This window comes from Delphinus delphis, chromosome 18 (assembly GCF_949987515.2).
Source record: "Delphinus delphis chromosome 18, mDelDel1.2, whole genome shotgun sequence".
In the NCBI taxonomy this organism is placed as follows: domain Eukaryota; kingdom Metazoa; phylum Chordata; class Mammalia; order Artiodactyla; family Delphinidae; genus Delphinus; species Delphinus delphis.
In genome coordinates this window covers 67,572,280-67,592,066 of record NC_082700.1, presented here as the reverse complement: position 1 = coordinate 67,592,066, position 19,787 = coordinate 67,572,280, and the positions used below count along the sequence as shown (strand labels likewise).

Sequence of the window (19,787 nt, the reverse complement as noted above, 5' to 3'; positions counted from 1 at the left end):
TCCTTCAGAGGTTGATTCCACCCAGGTAGCTTTTAACTCCATGTTTATTAATGGGCTGAACTGGGACCTTTCCCTTTAAGTAAAAAGGACCAGGTTAGAATGGGAAACTGTGTCCATTCCAGACTTAGTTAATCTGGCAAAACAGATCTTTCCTACTCTAGATGGGTAACCTCCAAGGAAGACCACCAAAATTCTTAATCTTCAGCTCTAGCAAATGAAGGCTCCCAGAGAAAATGAAAACCCTCCTGTTTTCTGCTGTTATTGTAAAAAGCTAAGACACTGAAAAAGAGACTGTTAAAAATTTAAGTGCTTTAGGCAACTCTGGACCTCTAACCAACCTTTCTGGAAGAGATTTTGAGGGGTCTATTTGAATTCTGATGGGAGGTACACTGTGAATTTTGCCAACATCAGTTGGAGATTTTGCCCATAAGGGAAGTGGTAGCTGATTCAATGGGGACAAACAATCAGTGTTTCCAGAAACTGCTCTAGTACCGTCAGAAATGGAACAAATAAAAGATGTCAAAGGGTCATTTAATTCACCTGGTAGGTCACTTTGATGACTACTGTCAAACTGCAGTTTGCCCAAACCCAGTTTCGATGTTTAGAGCATCTGATATCAGAACAAGGGTTAAACCTAGATCCAGATAGACTTTATGGTATCTTAAGTTTCCCCAAACCCAAAACTAAGTGCCAACTGCGAGGGTTTCTCAGGCTAGTTAGTTACTGCCGAAATTGGGATTCCAAATTTCTCTCTTATGGCCAAACCTCTATATGTTTTACTAAACAATAACAACCCTGACCCATTTTTATGGGATGAACTAAATGACACAGACTTCAAGGCCTTAAAGGAGAGTATGATGAACCCACCTGCCCTTGGGCACATCCATTATAGATTCCCCTTTTCTTTGTTTGTATATGAAAAGGAAGGGAACACCCTTGGTGCACTCACCCAGAAACATGGGGACCACCATTGACACAAAGTATAATAGCCAGCAACTGGACCCTGTGGCACAGGGATACTCCCCTTGCCTTAGAGCCATTACAGCCACTGCCCTCTTGCTTAAGACCACCAAGAAAATTGTTATGGGATCCCCTTTAACCATTTTTGTACCTCATGCAGTAGAAGCTCTCCTGAATTCCCACCATACTCAACATTTCTCAGTCAGACATCTCACCTCCTCTGAAGTCCTCTCATTACCTGCCCCTCACATAACTCTTTTACACTGTAATAACCTTAACTCAACTACTCTTCTCCCCTCCGCCACGGAAAGAGTTCCTCACCCCTGCTTAACTCTGACGGACCACCTCCTGACTCCTCGCAATGATCTACAGGAAATTTCATTCATTCAACACTGACTTCTCATGGTTCACTGATGGTTCTTTTTCTTAAAGGTGATGATGGCAAATATTGTGCTGGGTATGCCATTACTACTCCTTTTGATGTTGTCGAGGTAGCATCTTTACGGCTACTTTGGCCCAACAGGCTGACTTACACTCTCTTACACGTGCTTGTGATTTAGCCAAGGATAAAACTGCCAATATTTAAATTGATAGTAGATACGCTTTTTGGAGTAACTCGTGATTTTGGAATGTTGTGGAAACAACGTGGCTTATTTCCATTGGAAGTAAAAATTTAAATGGCCCCTATGTTCAAGAATTATTGAATACAATACTCTTACCACATGCTTTAGCTATTATTAAGGTTCTGGGACATTCTAAGCTTGATTCTCTGGAAGCTAGGGTAAATCACTTTGCTGATAATTCTGCAAGGAATGCTGCCTTTAAAAGGACCACCAGCATCCAAACTTCTGTCATGATCCAAAGGGATATTTCACCAGATGATAATTTAGAAAAACTGGCTAGAGAAGCCCAACAATTGGCCTCAGAAAAGGAAAAACAAAATTGGAAATTCCATAATTGTTGTTTTGATAAAAAGAGAAAGCTCAGGTTTGGACCAAACAACAACCCAGTCCTACCAGAGACACTAAAATTCCCACTCTTCACCACCATACATTCATTAAACCATTGGTCTACTGACAAAACGACAGCCTTCATGAATCAATATTGGTGGGGAAACATTAAGAAGGCCACAAAAAGTGCCTACCTCACTTGTCCCATTGTCCAAAGTACAATCCAGGGACGCTGTTAGTATTGCTCCCAGACGTTTTAAGCTGTTTAATGAACCATCTGAAGTCTGGCAAATGAATTTTATACTATTTATTCCATCTAGTGGAATATGTCATGACCTATGTTTTAGTCATGACCTATATGTTTACACACTGGACTGAAGCTTTCCCTTGCAGACAGGGAACTCCTCTCAAACTTCATAGTGATTAAGGAATCCACTTTTACTGGCCAGGCACTTACACAAGTATGTGCTGCTTGTCTGGTTTTATAACACTTTCACTGTACTTGCGACCCTCAATCCTCTAGTTTAGTTAAACAGACTAACAGCATTATTAAGACTCAATTGGCAAAATTTGTAGAGACCCTCCAAATACTTTGGCCAAAAGCATTGCCATTGGTCCTTCTAAAACTCAGATCCATCCCTTTGGAACTCATAAACTCTCACCCTTTGAAATAGTCACAGGATGCCCAATACACTTGGCTCCTGCTTCTTTTGACGCACAACTGGTAAAACAAGAGACAATTCAATACTGCAAAGGCTAATTGGTGCTATTAAAAGTAACCATGTTTGGGATTCCCTGGTGGCGCAGTGGTTGAGAGTCTGCCTGCCGATGCAGGGGACAAGGGTTCGTGCCCCGGTCCGGGAAGATCCCACATGTCGCGGAGCGGCTGGGCCCGTGAGCCATGGCCCCTGAGGCTGTGCGTCTGGAGCCTGCGCTCCGCAACGGGAGAGGCCACAGCAGTGAGAGGCCCGCGTACCACAAAAAAAAAAAAAAAAGTAACCATGTTTTGGTAGAGCAATCTTTTCACAGTGTGCCCTCAGGAAATGAAGACCTTAAGCATCACACATTGCAACCTGGAAATTTCATCTATTGGAAAAGACACCTCCAGAAGAACTCTCTTCAATCTCACTGGAAAGACCCCTATCAAATACTGTTAACCAACCCTTGTGCCACCAAACCCCAAGAAACAGACTCCTGTATTCATGTGACACACCTCAAGAAAGCACCTAATTCTGACTGGAACCGAATGTCACCTGGTGACCTGAAAGTAAAGATTTCCCAGAATTGAAGCAGATGCTAACTGATCAGACAGCTTTCCCAAGAAATCTGTACCAGGCCTTTTGAAAGTTTGTTGCCAAACCTTTGATGACGTAACACTTCAGATGATCTCCAATGTCTATGACCTTGTTAACACATAGACTTCAGATAAAAAGTGCCTGAGAGTTCCCCCTCCGGCCCCTCCTTGTTACTGGAATGTGACCTTAATAGGTTCCCAATCTGTGCACTTTCCCTACAACATGAAACACTATACGTAGGAAAGGTCCTTCCAGACACTGCAGCACAAAAAGCTGCTGAAACGAGAAAACCTGACTTGATCAGCAATGCTTTCAGAGAAAACTCTTGATCAAAAGGTGAAAATATGAAAAATTAATTAAACAAAAACCTTGATTACATAGAGTTGGGAAACTAGAAGGGGGAACTCTCATGACCTGGCACCACTGCAGAGCCCAAGAGGAAGAAGAAGACTGCTCTTCTTTCCTGCCAAGGACTCAATAAATGAAAAGCCATGGACTCTTTGCTTACTACGGTCCTCCCAACTTTCTTTCCTTCTCTATAAAAGCATTCTCCTTCCCTTGTCATGCAGGAAGTTGAACATGTATTGCCATGGTTGCTGACCCTGAATTGCAATTCTCTGCTGATCCCAAATAAACCCATTTCTGCTAGAGAACTATCTGGCAGTCTATTTGTTTTGGGTCAACACCCCTTTCCCCAGTTTGGTGGTAGCCTTGAAAACCAACAGCTAAAACTACAGTGAAAACCAGCAGCCTGGCAGACACTGGAGGGGGCAGGGCAGGACTGGAGCTCTTTCAAAGCTCCACTCCCAGAAGACTGTCACTACTTGACCTGTCTGGTGGTTCCCTGGAAGACCCCACTGACCTGACTCAGAGTTGAACAGTGGTAACAGCATTTTCCCCGAAGTCATTTTTCAAAAACCAGCAGAAGCAATTATTTAACATCACAGCTACCTGAGATAGTAGGTAACAGTTGGGGTAAACAACAGGCTAAAAAGAAGCTTAAACAGAAAAGCTGGAGAATGAGATAGCCATAGAGTTTGAAAAGCTCTAACATATTCCTGGGAATCTAAAAGTCTATGCACATGTGTAGGGCAGTTGATGGCAGACGCACCTTATAAGAAATACTAATGGAAGTTCTTCAGGCTGAAATTAATCCCAAACAATAATTCAAATTCATACACATACACAAAGAGCAATGGTAAAGGTAACTGTGTAATTATAAAACACTGTTTAAATGCATACTTCTGTGCCTTTCTCCTCTTGTCTAATTTTAAAAGCAACTATATAAAAAAATTATATAATTGTATTGTTAGGCCTATAACATTTAGAAACGTAATATATTTGCCAATAACAGCACAAAGGAGGTGGGTAGGAGCAAAGATGTACTGGGTTAAAGAAACGGCACCAGATGGCAACTCAAATCCACAGGAACATTTGAAAAGAACCAGGAACAGTAAATAAGATGGTTGCTATAACAAATACTATAAAGTAAGTGTGTGTTTGTGTGTGTGTGTGTGTGTATTTGCATCTCCTTCTCCTAGTTTCTTTAAAAGACATAAAATTATATAAGTGATAACTACAAGCCAAAGCAATCTTGAGAAAGAAAAACAGAGCTGGAGGAATCAGGCTCCCTGACTTTAGGCTATACTACAAAGCTTCAGTAATCAAGACAGTATGGTACTGGCACAAAAACAGAAATATAGATCAATGGAACAGGACAGAAAGCCCAGAGATAAACCCATGCACATACAGTCACCTATCTTTGATAAAGGAGGCAAGAGTATACAATGGAGAAAAGCCTCTTCAATAAGTGGTGCTGGGAAAACTGGACAGCTACATGTAAAAGAATGAAATTATAACACTCCCTAACACCATACACAAAAATAAACTCAAAATGGATTAAAGACCTAAATGTAAGACACTATAAAACTCTTAGAGGAAAACATAGGCAGAACACTCTGTGACATAAATCACAGCAAGATCCTTCTTGACCCACCTCCTAGAGAAAGGGAAATAAAAACAAAAATAAACAAATGGGATCTAATGAAACTTAAAAGCTTTTGTACAGCAAAGGAAACCGTAAAAAAGACAAAAAGACAACCCTCAGAATGCGAGAAAATATTTGCAAATGAAGCAACTGACAAAGGATTAATCTCCAAAATTTATAAGCAGCTCATGCAGCTTAATATCAAAAAAACAAACAACCCAATCCAAAAATGGGCAGAAGACCTAAATAGACATTTCTCCAAAGATATACAGATTGCCAACAAACCCATGAAAGAATGCTCAACATCACTAATCATTAGAGAAATGCAAATCAAAACTACAATGAGGTATCACCTCACACCAGTCAGAATGGCCATCATCAAAAAATCTACTGACAATAAATGCCGGAGAGGGTGTAGAGAAAAGGGAACCCTCTTGCACTGTTGGTGGGAATGTAAACTGATACAGCCACTACGAAGAACAGTATGGAGGTTCCTTAAAAAACTAAAAATAGAACTACCATATGACCCAGCAATTCCACTACTAGGCATATACCCTGAGAAAACCATAATTCAAAAAGAGTCGTGTACCAAAAATGTTCATTGCAGCTCTATTTACAATAGCCAGGAGATGGAAACAACCTAAGTGTCCATCATCGGATGAATGGATAAAGGAAGATGTGGCACATATATACAATGGAATATTACTTAGCCATATAAAGAAACAAAATTGAGTTATTTGTAGTGAGGTGGATGGACCTAGATTCTGTCATACAGAGTGAAGTAAGTCAGAAAGAGAAAGACAAATACTGTATGCTAACACATATATATGGAATCTAAGGGAAAAAAATGTCATGAAGAACCTAGGGGTACGACAGGAATAAAGACACAGACCTACTAGAAAATGGACTTGAGAATATGGGGAGGGGGAAGGGTAAGCTGTGACAAAGTGAGAGAGTGTCATGGACATATATACACTACCAAATGTAAAACAGATAGCTAGTGGGAAGCAGCCACATAGCACAGGGAGATCAACTCGGTGCTTTGCGACTACCTAGAGGGGTGGGATAGGGAGGGTGGGAGGGAGGGAGACACAAGAGATATGGGAACATACGTATATGTATAACTGATTCACTTTGCTATAAAGCAGAAACTAACACACCACTGTAAAGCAATTATACTCCAATAAAGATGTAAAAAAAAAAAGAGTCATGTACCACAATGTTCATTGCAGCACTATTTACAGTAGCCAGGACATGGATGCAACCTAAGTGTCTGTTGACAGATAAATGGATAAAGAAGATGTGGCACATATATACAACGGAATACTACTCAGCCATAAAAAGGAACGAAATTGAGTTACTTGTAGTGAGGGGGATGGACCTAGAGTCTGTCATACAGAGTGAAGTAAGTCAGAAAGAGAAAAACAAATACCAGATGCTAACACATATATGGAATCTAAAAAAAAAAAAGGTTCTGAAGTGAGAGAGTAGCACTGACACATATACACTACCAAATGTAAAACAGACAGCTAGTGGGAAGCAGCCACATAGCACAGGGAGACCAGCTCGGTGCTTTGTGACCACCTAGAGGGGTGGGGGGAGGCTGGGAGGGAGACACAAGAGAGAGGGGATATGGGTATATATATATACATGTAGCTGATTCACTTTAGCTGTTTCTGTTATACAGCAGAAACTAACACAAAAATGTAAAGCAATTATACTCCAATAAAAATGTTAAAAAAATGATAACTACGACAAAGTATCACTGGATTTGTAACATATATAAATATAATATGTATAACAATAATATAAAAAGGAAGAAAAGGGAATAGAACTATATAGATATAACATTTCTCCATCTTCTGGAATTTAGTATATATCAAAAGTAGATTCTGATAAGTTAAGATGTATATGGTAACAGGTTATACATACAATGAAACACCCAGCCATAGGAAGGAATGGAGTTCTAATACATGCTACACCATGGAAAACTCTTGAAAACATTATGCTAAGTGAAATAAGCCAGAAACAAAAGGACAAACATTGCATGATTCCACTTCTATGAAATACCTAAAATAGGCAAATTCAGAGACACCAAAAGTAGAGTAGAGAATACCAGGTGCTAGGAAGGAGGAGTTATTGCTTAATGGGTACAGAGTTTCTGTTTGGAGCGACGAAAAAATCAGGGGGATAGTGAATATGATAATACCACTAAACTGTACAGTCAAAATGGTTAAGATGGCAAAGTTTATGTTATACATATTTTACCACAATTTTTTTAAAAGATGCATATGGTAAGCCTTAGAGCAACCACTAAAAAAAATAGTGGAAAAAATCATTAAAGAACTAAAAAGTATTACATAAGAAAATATTCACTTAATGCAAAAGAAAGCAGTAGAAAAGGAACAGAGGAACAAAAAAGACATGAGACATATAGAAACCAATACCAAATAAACACATTACAAGAAAGGAAAAGTGCAGACCAATGTCGCTCATGAATACAGATGTAAAACCCTCAAAAAATATTTGCAAATCAAATCCAACAATGTATAAAAAGAATTATATGCCATGACTAAGTGGGATTTATGCCAGGTATACAAGGCTGGTCCAATATTCAGAAATCAATTAATGTATCCGCCACATCAACAGGCTAAAGAAGAAAAATCATATGATCATATCAACTGATTACAGAAAAAGAACCTGACAAAATTCAACACTGATTCATGTTAAAAACAAACAAACAAAAAACCTCAGTAAATAGGGAATAAAAATGTTCTACAAAACACCTACAACTAACATCAGACTTAACAGTGGAAACTGGATGCTTTCCCTAAGATTGGGAACAAGGCAAGAATGCCCCCTCTCATCACTCCTATTTAACATGCTACTAAAACCACTAGCTAGTGCAACTAGACAAGAAAAGGGAAAAGAGAATCTTACTGTATGATGAATATATGAAACAACTTCACTGAGGCGGATGGAAGAAAAAGGAGCTAACCTAAGTAACTGTGGAAATGAGTGGGACCTACAAGACTAAAGGGAAAGGAACTACACTAAGCACTGCACTCTAGTTGATAAAGCTTTTTTCCCATGGAGTATGGTCTAACAAGTCAGATACTGCTACATGTGTATGCTGAAACTGAATAACTGAGTAACTGTATGGCGCATGGTGGGAGCCAGGTTTCTCACTGGGGGAGTGAAAATTTACAAACAAGCAAGGTGAAGAGGCTAGAACGATTCATGTGATAATGGATTAGAATTGGAGACAGTATGAACTCATGTTTAGCTTAATATATATAGATACAGATGGTTACATCAGAAATATTTCTAGATGTGTATATATGCATGGGTTACTATTCACACATATTTCTTTGAGGATTTAAAAGACATCCCTAGCAATAGCACACCTACCTGTAGGCAGTTATGTTCCCCCAACTTGAGGACAGGGTATTTATATAAACTGAGAAGTGGCAATGGAGAGCTGCAAGGCTGGAGACAGGATAGGCGGGGAAGTATCAGGGACAGCAAGAGAGGCAAATGTTGGAGGGTCGGGAAGAGGTTTCAGCACCTGCCTAACAAGCAATGTTGCTGATACTCTAAAAACAGAAGAAAAAAGCCAACAGAAGCCAGTCCACTGGCCTGAAGCTGAAGTGCAACACAACTGGGACAGAAATTAAGGCATGTCTAGGCAAACTTTTCTAAGTTGACCTTGGGCACATTTACTTTTCCCATCCTCATGTGTTCTGAAGGTGCCAGGACCCAAAGGATTTAACTTGGGGCGTAGGCTCTGGGAAGGGCCCTGCATGAAAGCCTGCTGCCATGGCCTTGGTGGGGTGTGTAGGTGTGCTGAGAATGAGCCAATGTGCTAAGGGAGATGATGAGCATTGCGAGCTGAGCCCCAAGAGCCTTAGAAGTAGGTGACTGGGTGTGGTCATTTGACCCATTGAACAGGCCACAGAAGCTGGCCCCTTCACAGGCCAGGAAGGGACTTTCTGGAAGGGTCTGGATACACCCCTTCAGGGGCTCCTCTGGCTCCAGGGGTGAGCTCCGGTGTCCAGAGACATTACCAGGCCCAGATGTAGGAAATGGGAAGGTGGGATGCATAAAACCAGGTGGGTCCTGGTATGGGACACCGGTGAGTCAGTAAGCACGGAGCAAGCAGATATAAAAAAGTTCCAGACCAGGAGCCACTGACTTGGTTTCTGAACCCAACTCTGCCATTCTCTGCTTTGAGAGTCACATAGCCTCTCCGAGCCTCAGTTTCCTCATCTTTATGAATGACTCATCCAGCTTCTTCACATGGTGATCGGCGAACAGAATGAGATACCGTATGTGCATGTAGTTGGCAAACAAGCAAGTCTCAACCAGCGGTTCTCAAAGTGTGATCTGAGGACACCTGGAGGCGGGGGCGGGGTGCCCTGAGACCCTTTGAGAGGATCTGCCAGGTCTTCCCTTTTCCAAATAGACTGTGCATGAGCCTGAAATTTCTTGGTAAACTTCCTCCAAGGCAGCTGATATGAGACTCCAATGGTCCTTAATTAAACTGAAGAGATTTTCAAACATATAAAACCATGCCACTTTTTTTTAATAGTTATTTTCATTAAAGATGCAATTTGCGTTAAATTTGAATGGATTTGTTATTTTTAAATGAATATTTAAAATTTTTAATTCCTCATACCGTTAAAATCAACAGATACAAGCAAAAGTCCTCAATAATTTCTCAGCCTGTAAAGGGATCCTGAGACCGGACAGTTTGGGAACCGCTGTGCCCAACAACAGTGGAGGCGAGCCGCCTCTCAGCATCCTCTGAGAGGCTGACTCCAGGCCCCCTTTTATAAAACACGCCTACGTTCACGGTTCCACGTGTGGGGACGCTAGTTTTGTTTTCTGGGTCTCAGAGATCCAACGCTTGTACCCATTTTCCCGGCCCAAGTAAGGGCCCTCCCACAGGGAGGCACTGACAGTGTGGGGCGACCCTAGCGGGGGGTCGGCGACCTTGGCAGAGGTCGAGCCCGCGCGCGCGTGAGGCAAACGATGCTCCCGGCTGGCGGGACTTCCCGCCACTGGGCGAGGAGGCCCCGCCTGCGCGGCGCTGAGCCGGGTACCGACCCACGGTGAGCCTGACCGGGTAGCGGGGGACTGGGGACCTGCACTCACAGCCTCGGCAGCGCCGCTGCCGCCGCTCCGCGCGCCGCCCTCCTCAGCAGACGCAGCGCCATCTTGTCTGCGCGCGGGCCCCGCCCCCGCCATGTCCGTCTCCGCTTCGTCCCGCCCCTGTCGCCACGCCCCCACTCCGCCGCGTCCCGCGCACGTCCTGCCCAGAGCCCGTGTCTCCACGCCCCGCCCCGTCCCCGCAAGCCACGCCCCCCTGCTCTTGCGCACTTGCCCCCTCCGGCTGTCAAAACTTCCAGGCTGTAACGCGAGGCAAAGCAGAGTCCGAATGGGTGGATTTTGGGGTGGCTGAATCCAACCTTCCCGTGCTTCTGGGTTTTTAGGGCGGGTTTTGAGAGACCTTGCATTTTCCCAGCCAGACGTGGCCAGATTTTCTAGGGATTTCTTTGTTGTTTTTGTTTAAATACTATACCTAACAAAGATTGTGAGTCTCACCGTGTGCGTGCCTCGGTTAACAGTCAATCCATTATGGGACATATATGACTGTAATAGGGTCAGAATAGATGCTGCTGGCAGCTTTCTGGGGCCAGAGAAATGCTTGTTGAAGACACGGGGCAGCGAACACAGCGCTTCACTCCAACTCCTTCCTGCCAGTCTGTCAAAACTCGGGCTTCACAGTCAGGAGAATGCTAAGGTATTAAAACAGCTTACCAGCTGTGTGACTTTGGACAAATGACTTAAGCTCTCTCTGCTGAAGTTTCCTCCTGTAAGATGGGAATATAAATAGTACTCATAGGGTTATTATAAGGATATGTTGCGTTAATATACTGAGAGCTTAAAACCTCTTCTGGCCCAGAACACACGCTCAGTAATGTTAATTACTTCTCATTATTATTATCATCACACCAATTCCTTTCTTAAAAATCTTTGGTGACTTCCAATGAGAAGTGTTAAATGAAAAACAAAAACAAACAAAAAAAATGAAAAACAAATGAAGAACAACCTTGAAAATTCCCTGAGCAGACAAAATCTGTTTCATCATACAAGCAAAGCCTAATTTAGCTTATTTTGCAAGACAACTTGACCTAGGTCATTTCTTGCTTATGCCTCTGGAAATCATAAGCAAAAACTTGAACTATTTCCCAAGGTAACCACTGACAAATTCCCTATATTGACGAAAACTCTAGTGTTGTAACCAATCACTGTGAAGAATAAACAGTCACTACTTTCTCACTAAATAAGCTGCTTTATAACAATATATCCCTGAGCCTCATTCCACGTTTTTGTTTGAGTGCTCCCAGTTTGCAGAATGTCTTTTTGATGTGGGCACAATAAACTTTTACCAATTACTACTTTGGGGATTCATTGGGTTTACTTCTGTTATACAGAAGCATTTAGAATAAAACCCCAGTTCTTCACCATGACCCTGAAGTCCTTACTCTATCTGGCCCCTGCCTGTCCCTTCAACCTTATTTCAGCCCTACCCATCTTCTTTCTGTGGGTTTTTTTGGTTTTTGTTGTCTTTTTAGTGCGATAAGCCCCCTCCCACTTCAGGGCCTTTGCACATGCTGTTTCCTATCCCCAGAACGCTTATGGCTATACTGTCGCATCCTCCTGGACATTTACCCTATCTACCACCTGCTCAAAGAGCCTGAGCTGACAACCCAAACTAGAGCATCCCCCTGGTCTATTTCACTGGCACAGCAACCTGATCATTTCCGTCACAGCCCTCATCACAACGTTTATCAATTTGGGAATTTACTTTCTTATTGTTGCCTTTCCCCTGGTGGTTCTCAAGGTGGGAAGGAACTACTGCCCATAATCAGGTGGCTTTCAGAGTGCATTATTGTCATTTAGGGTGCAGAGCTAGGGACGTTTGGGCAATCCCACTCATAGAAGGGCTGCTAGTGCTCTGGTCTAGAAACGCCATCTACAGGAATAGAATGTGAGCTCTTTGAGAGCAGGGACCCGGTATATCTTGTCATTGCTGTGTGCCCACAGCACCTGGCTCAATGACTTGTAACCTGTAGGTACTTAATAAATATAAGATGAAAATGTTCCTCTAGCCTCATTATAATTCTGAGAACTGACATATGAGTTGTTATCCTTACTAAAAATGCCCTGGTCCTTATGGCTTTTTAGGTAAAATACAACCTCCAATGACTTATTTGCTAAATGATCCAATATCTTTCAGATTCTGCTTGAAGAAATTGTAGCTGTGCCCATTCTCACCAGGACTGCTGTGGTTCTGTGGGGTTTTTTTAAAGGTTTACTTTTATTTATTTATTTTTATTTTTGGGGCTTCCGCAGTGGCACAGTGGCTAAGAATCCGCCTTCCAGGACATGGAAGCAACCTAAGTGTCCATCGACAGATGAATGGATAAAGATGTGGCACATATATACAATGGAATTTTACTCAGCCATAAAAAGAAATGAAGTTGAGTTATTTGTAGTGAGGTGGATGGACCTGGAGTCTGTCATACAGAGTGAAGTAAGTCAGAAAGAGAAAAACAAATACCATATGCTAACACATATATATGGAATCTAAAAAAAAGAAAAAAAGGTCATGAAGAACCTAGGGGCAGGACAGGAATAAAGACACAGACGTAGAGAATGGACTTGAAGACATGGGGAGGGGGAAGGGTAAGCTGGGACAAAGTGAGAATGTGGCATGGACATATATACACTACCAAATGTAAAACCAACAGCTAGTGAGAAGCAGCCGCATAGCACAGGGAGATCAGCTCGGTGCTTTGTGACCACCTAGAGGGGTGGGAAAGGGAGGGTGGGAGGGAGGAAGACGCAAGAGGGAAGAGATATGGGGATATATGTATATGTATAACTGATTCACTTTGTTATAAAGCAGAAACTAACACACCATTGTAAAGCAATTATACTCCAATAAGGATGTTTAAAAAAAAAAAAAAGAATCCGCCTGCCAATGCAGAGGACACAGGTTCAAGCCCTGGTCCAGGAAGATCCCACATGCCACGGAGCAACTAAGCCCATGCACCACAACTACTGAGCCTGCGCTCTACAGCCTGTGAGCCACAACTACTGAGCCCGTGTGCCACAACTAATGAAGCCTGCGTGCCTAGAGCCCGTGCTCCACAACAAGAGAAGCCACCACAATGAGAAGCCTGCGCAGCGCAATGAAGAGTAGCCCCTGCTCGCCACAACTAGAGAAAGCCTGCACGCAGCAACAACCCAACGCAGCCAAAAGTAAAATAAATAAAATAAATTTATGGGCTTCCCTGGTGGCGCAATGGTTGAGAGTCCGCCTGCTGATGCAGGGGACACGGGTTCGTGCCCTGGTCCGGGAAGATCCCACATGCCGCGGAGCGGCTCGGCCCGTGAGCCATGGCCACTGAACCTGCGCGTCTGGAGCCTGTGCTCTGCAACAGGAGACGCCACAACAGTGAGAGGCCCGCGTACCGCATAAAAATAAATAAATACATTTATTAAAAAAAATTAAAAATCAATTCAAATAATACATTGCATAGAAAGAGCAAGATGCAAATTTACCCAAAGCCAGTTAAGCCTCAGGGCCACTGAGTTGCACTGGTCCCCTCCAAGTCCCCACCAATGTGTTCACAAGGGCATTTTTTTTTTTGTAAACTGTACCAAAGTAAAATATTTTAACTACCATTGGTTAAGACACTTTCTTCGTCTACTTCAACTGTTCCTCTCTTGGACTTCCTTTGTGTTGGGTGCCGTTGGAGTGGCTGCAGGTATTTTGGGAGTCCGGCCAAGGAGAAGATGAGCTGGGATATATTTGGTTTAGATTTAATAGAATACGTTTATGTGATTTGCAATCATTTCCATGTTTGGTTATTACTAGCAGTCCTAGTTTAGGAATGGCTTTCAGAAATTCTGCTATCCACTGTGCTGACTCACCAGCATAAAGATGCAAAGGTCAGAGGATGTGCCCCTGGGGCACCTGGCACCAGAAGTGTGAGTAGTAGAAGAGAAACAAAGTTTGAAAGGCATGGAGCCAGAGACCATCTGTGGAAAATTCTTCCAGTTAACAGAAATGTAAAATTGTAAAGAGAGAGTTTGGTTCTTATCTGTATCTGGCCAACATGGAAGCTCTCTCCTGTCTGGAATACACTCTAATAACATTGTGGTGGCTTTCGCAGTGTCGGCCCAGCTCGGCTAGGACCACTTCTCCCATAATTTCCTTGCCTGTGTGGTACCGGGTTGGGGTCATTCACAAGAGACATTTGCACGAGCTCTGGAAGGTGGAGGTGAAGCAGCAGGTCACGTGTGCTCACCCTGCTGACATGGGGCAGTCAGTGTTAACTTCCTCTCTTTTGAGATTATCTACAGATCTCATTACGTTGATATCCACCCATTTTTTTCAACTCAAACATTTATCGACATGATTCCTGACCTCAAGAAGCTAATCTGAATGAAATTCAGTCACGTGCTACAACATGGATGGACCTTGAGGACATCATGCTAAGTGAAATAAGCAAGTCACAAAAGGACAGATGCTGTACAATTTCACTTATATGAGTTTCCTAGTCAAATTCATAGAGACATAAAGGAGAATGGGGGTTGCCAGGGGCTGGAGGGAGGGGAAATAGAGAGTTAGTGTCTAATGGGTACAGAGTTCAGTTTTGAAAGATGAAAACAGTTCTGGGAATGGATGGTGGTGATGGTTGCACAACAGTGTGAATGTACTTAATGCCACTGAGCTGCACACTTAATATGGTTAAAATGGTGAATTTTATGATGTTCATATTTTACCAAATAAGAAAAAAGATTTATTTTTATCTTTATTTATCTTCAAACGTAAGTATAGTTGATTTATAATATTATGTTAGTTTCAGGTGTATAACATAGTAATTCAATATTTTTATATATTACACTCCATTTAAAGTTATTATAAAATATTGGTTATATTCCCTGTGCCATACATTACATCCTTGTATGTTATTTATTTTATACCTAGTAGTTTATACCTCATAATCCCCTTTCTTTATCTTGCCCCTCCCCCCTTCCCTCTCCCCGTTGGTAACCACTAGTTTGTTCTCTGTATCCATGAGTCTGTTTCCGTTTTCTTATATTCATTCATGTTTTATTTTTTAGATTCCACATATAAACGAAAACATCCAGTATTTACTTGTCTTTCTCTGTCTTACTTCACTAAGCATAATACCCTCCAGGTCCATCCATGTTGTTGCAAAAGGCAATTTTTTATTCTTTTTTTTTATAGCTGAGTAATATTCCATTGTATGTATATACCACATTTTTATCCATCACCTGTTGATGGACGCTGAGGTTGCGTCCATATCTTAGCTATTGTGAATAATGCTGCTATGAACATTGGGTTGCATATATCTTTTCTAATTAGGGTTTTCATTTTCTTTGCATAAGAAAATGCAAACAGGAGTGGAATTGCTGGATCATATGTAGTTCTGTTTTTAATTTTTTAAAAAGGACATTTTGAAAAGAAGCTATCCATGAAAGAGGTAGACAGGTGTAAGTGGGAAAAATGGGTGGGTTCTGAGGTCTGCTGGTGATATGGAGAAAAGGGATATGGAAATAGAAAGGATGCTGCAATTCCCTCTATGTGAGAGGGTCAGGGAAACCAGCAGGCTCTGCAGAGACGGGATAGCTCCCGGGACGTGGAAAGTGAGCCTGAAAGTGTTAGGAGAAAAGCAGAGAAAGCAGAGAGAACACTGCTCCAGATTGTAAACCACAGGAATGCCCAAGTCTCAACCAATGTCGCCCTACAATATACACGTCTCCTGAGTGGAAACACGTTACATTGTTACCACGTGGTGTTATGTCATGAAACTCGAATAACTCTCACCGTTAATCGTCGAAATATTGAGGTTTTGTACTGGCTCAACTACAACTACAGTTTTGGGAAACAGTCACACCCAAGGAGATAGTGGATAAAAATATCTGATCAAACCATGGTTTACTATAACCATTTCGAGCTTAAATAACCATTTAAAGCCATAAGTTAGGAAAATGAAGCTGCATTATTCTTTTGTTACAAACACCAAAGCCTCTTTATCATAATTCATTTTCCCCTTCCTTTTGGTGTCTGGCTGATGTAGGTTATTTTCGCCAAAGTTGCGTCTCAAAGGCTGGAGGGCCAGTGTCACTGATTCAAGACTTCAGAATGTTGCGCTTAGAAAGAGGAATATTAGAGGTTCTGTGGAATAATTTTTCAACAGTGGCATAGATGGAACTACACTCTGAAATCATCCATCCCTCCTGCTGCTCTGATACAAAACCCTCCCAGCCTTACCTCCTGGCAGGCGCTGCCTTTGATAAGGTGATGACTATGTCTGGCTTTCTTGGAGAGATAGGAGACTGTCTCTCAAATTTAGGCCAAATGCAAAATAACTAGAGACCACATTGTGGACCTTCTGAGCCTTAGCTTTCTCTTTATAAACTGAGGAAGTTAGACTAGCTGACCTCTAAAATTCCTTCTGGCTCTCAAATGCTGATTGTATAAGATCCTTTTCTAATCTCAGCCTCCAAAACTGTGCTGCAGTGCCCCCTAGTGGCATAGGCAGGTTTCCCCCTGCTTCCCACACACTCTCTCGGGACTCTCCCGACCCTTCCCCTGATCCACTTTCTTTTTTACAAAGCACTTATCCATTTCTAAATTACTAGATAATAGGCTTATTTGTAATGTCTTTGTTGAATGTAAGCCCTATGAGAACAGGGATTTTTGCCTGTTTTGTTCATTGGTGTATCCCAAGCCCCTGGAACATATCCTGGCACAGGGCAGATGTTTAGAATTAATTTGTCCAACTCAAAGTGTTGAATCTTGAGGCATCCTCTGCCAAGATTATCCTTTACATCAGGGAGTCTGCAACCCCTGGGCCACAGACCTGCAGCGGTCTGTGGCCTGTTAGGAACTGGGCTGCACAGCAGGAGGTGAGCAGCGGGCCAGCAAACGAAGCTTCATCTGTATTTATAGCCGCTCTCCATCACTTGCATTACCACCTGAGCTCCGCCTCCTGTCAGCATTCTGGTGAGTTGTATAATTATTTCATTATATAGTACAACATAATAATGATAGAAATAAAGTGCACAATAAATGTAATGCGCTTGAATCATCCCCAAACCATCCCCCCATCCGTGGAAAAATTGTCTTCCACGAAACCAGTCCTTGGTGCCAAAAAGGTTGGGGGCTGCTGCTTTACATAACTTTCCCTGTTATTTTAATTTACTTGATATGTTAAAAGTTATCTTCAGTTGCTGTTTCTTAATTGCCTACATGGTGGGCTGAATAATAGCCCAGAAGATGTCTGCATGCTAATTTCCAGAACCTGTGAATATGTTATTTTGCAGTTTTGATGAAATAAGGATCTTGAGATGGGGAGATTATCCTGGATTATGTAGGTGGGCCCAATGTAATCACAGGGTCCTTGGGACAGGGAAGCAAGAGGATCAGAGTCAGAACAAGATGTGACATGGACTCAAGGTCAGAGTGATGAGAGGCCACAAGGCAAGGAATGTAAGCAGCCTCTAGAAGCTGGAGACGGCGAGGAAACGGCTTCTCCCCTCCGGCCTCCAGGAGGGACACAGCCTTGCCGCCACCTTGATTTTAACCCCATGAGAGCTATTTTGGACTTGTGACCTCTAGAACCCTAAGATAATAAAGCTGTGTTGTTTTAAGCCACCAAGGTTGTGGTCATTTAATACAGCAACAACAAGAAATGAATATACTTGAAACGGAGCAGGACCCTGTGGTCCTTCCCCCTCACGTCCTCCACCTACCTTTGTCTATGGAAAAACTTTAGCCAAATAAGTTTAATCAGAGAAGTGAGGAAACGCAGAAACAAAGGAAAACAGTTCAACAAAACTGAATAATAGTTTAGTCATTAGCATAGTCAAGGACCTGTTTTATAGATACCGAAACCCTCACCAGGTGGAAGAAGTTAACTACATGACGACCAGACTGTAGCCATGACATAAGCTGCCACAATTCCGAGAACTGGCCTCAAGGAAATGGGAAAAAACTGACCCCCGGAAAGGAAGACTAACTGTACTTAAAACAATCAAAATGACGCCAGTCAGACCACCACATGACCAATTTCAAGAAGACCGTCAGAGCTGACTGTGCTGTTTCTACATGTAGCCTCCTCCCTCCATCTATAAAAGCTCTTGCCCACTGGCTGTCAGTGAAGGGGAGTCGGCCTTTGGACAGGTGTCCACACCTCCCCTCGCCCCCGTTGCCGGCCTCTGAAATAAAGCAAACTTTCCTTTCCACCAACATTGCCTCTTTATTGGCTTTTGAGTGGCGAGCAGCCAGACCCCACTTTCGGTAACACACCTAGTAAAAAGAAAACCTTCCCAAGCACACCTCCACAGACAAACTGGCTCTTAAAGAGTGCTTTTAACGCCAATTCCAAGTCCAAAGTGACACTGTTGGTTCAAATGACCACAAATGTCTCTGTTAGTGTCAGACAGAATCAACAAACTTTTGCTCTGGCCAGAACCTCCTTGACTGAAAGTTTCTAAAGAGAGCAGCTTAAGTAATTTTTCAAGCCAGAATTGGAATCCTTTCTCTGTATGTCATTTGAAAAGGACTCTCCACCCCTGAACTGATTAAAGAGACACCAAGCACTTACCACTGCCTGAAGTCACATTATACACTTATTTGCTTATTGTCTGCCATTCATTTATTTATGGTGTGCTGCTTTCCATTAGAATGTAAGCCCCATGAGGGTGGGAACTGAGTTTACTTTGTTTGCTACTGTATTTTCAATGCCTAAAATGATGCCTGAGACACAGTAGATGCTAGATAAATATTTGTTGAGTGAATGGCTGGGAAGTTGACATGCTAAGAAGATGTAAGAAATCCTTCAGCACCACTTTGCCCTACCTCTGAGAAAAAACAAATGATAGCAATTCAAATGCAGCTGAAAATGATGAGATTAAGAAAAAAAAAAAAAAAGCAAGCAGTCCCAGGTTGTTAGTTTTGAGTGATGGGAGGAAATGAAGGAGTCACATGAAGATAAGAGTGAGAATGCAGGTGGCACAGGAGTTACAGCCAGGCTTCAAAATGATCCCTTGCCTGTCTCTTCACAAATTACGCATTGAGGAAATAAAAGAGATATTTGCCTACTATAAGAGTCTTTTAGGTCCAGCAATCCCACTGCTGGAGTGGGATATCCGGAGAAAACTATAATTCGAAAAGATATATGCACTCCTATGTTTGTTGCAGCACTATTCACAACAGCCAAGACATGGAAGCAACCTAAATGTCCGACGACGGAGGAATGGATAAAGAAGATGTGGTACATACGTACAATGGAATATTACTCAGCCATAAAAAGAATGAAATAATGCCATTTGCCACAGCATGGATGGACCTAGAGATTATCATACCAAGTGAAGTAAGCCAGACAGAGAAAGCCAAATATCATGATATCGCTTATATGTGGAATCTAAAAAAATGATACAAATGAACTTGTTTACAAAACAGAAACAGACCCACAGACATAG

General features: G+C 42.3%; 1 protein-coding gene across 4 annotated transcripts in view; it reads right to left on the bottom strand.

Annotated features, from left to right (window-relative positions):
- CLYBL (citramalyl-CoA lyase) overlaps nt 1-19,787 on the bottom strand; it is a 266,190-nt gene that overhangs the window by 228,223 nt on the left and 18,180 nt on the right. For 3 of the 4 annotated variants that reach the window (XM_059995770.1, XM_059995772.1, XM_059995769.1), the window contains exon 1: nt 10,350-10,441. The exons of the other annotated variant lie outside the window; for it this stretch is intronic. In XM_059995770.1, the coding sequence (XP_059851753.1) occupies nt 10,350-10,411 (62 nt within the window). In that variant the 5' untranslated portion in view covers nt 10,412-10,441. Of the gene's footprint in view, nt 1-10,349; nt 10,442-19,787 lie in introns of those variants that run through there. 4 annotated transcript variants of the gene reach the window in all.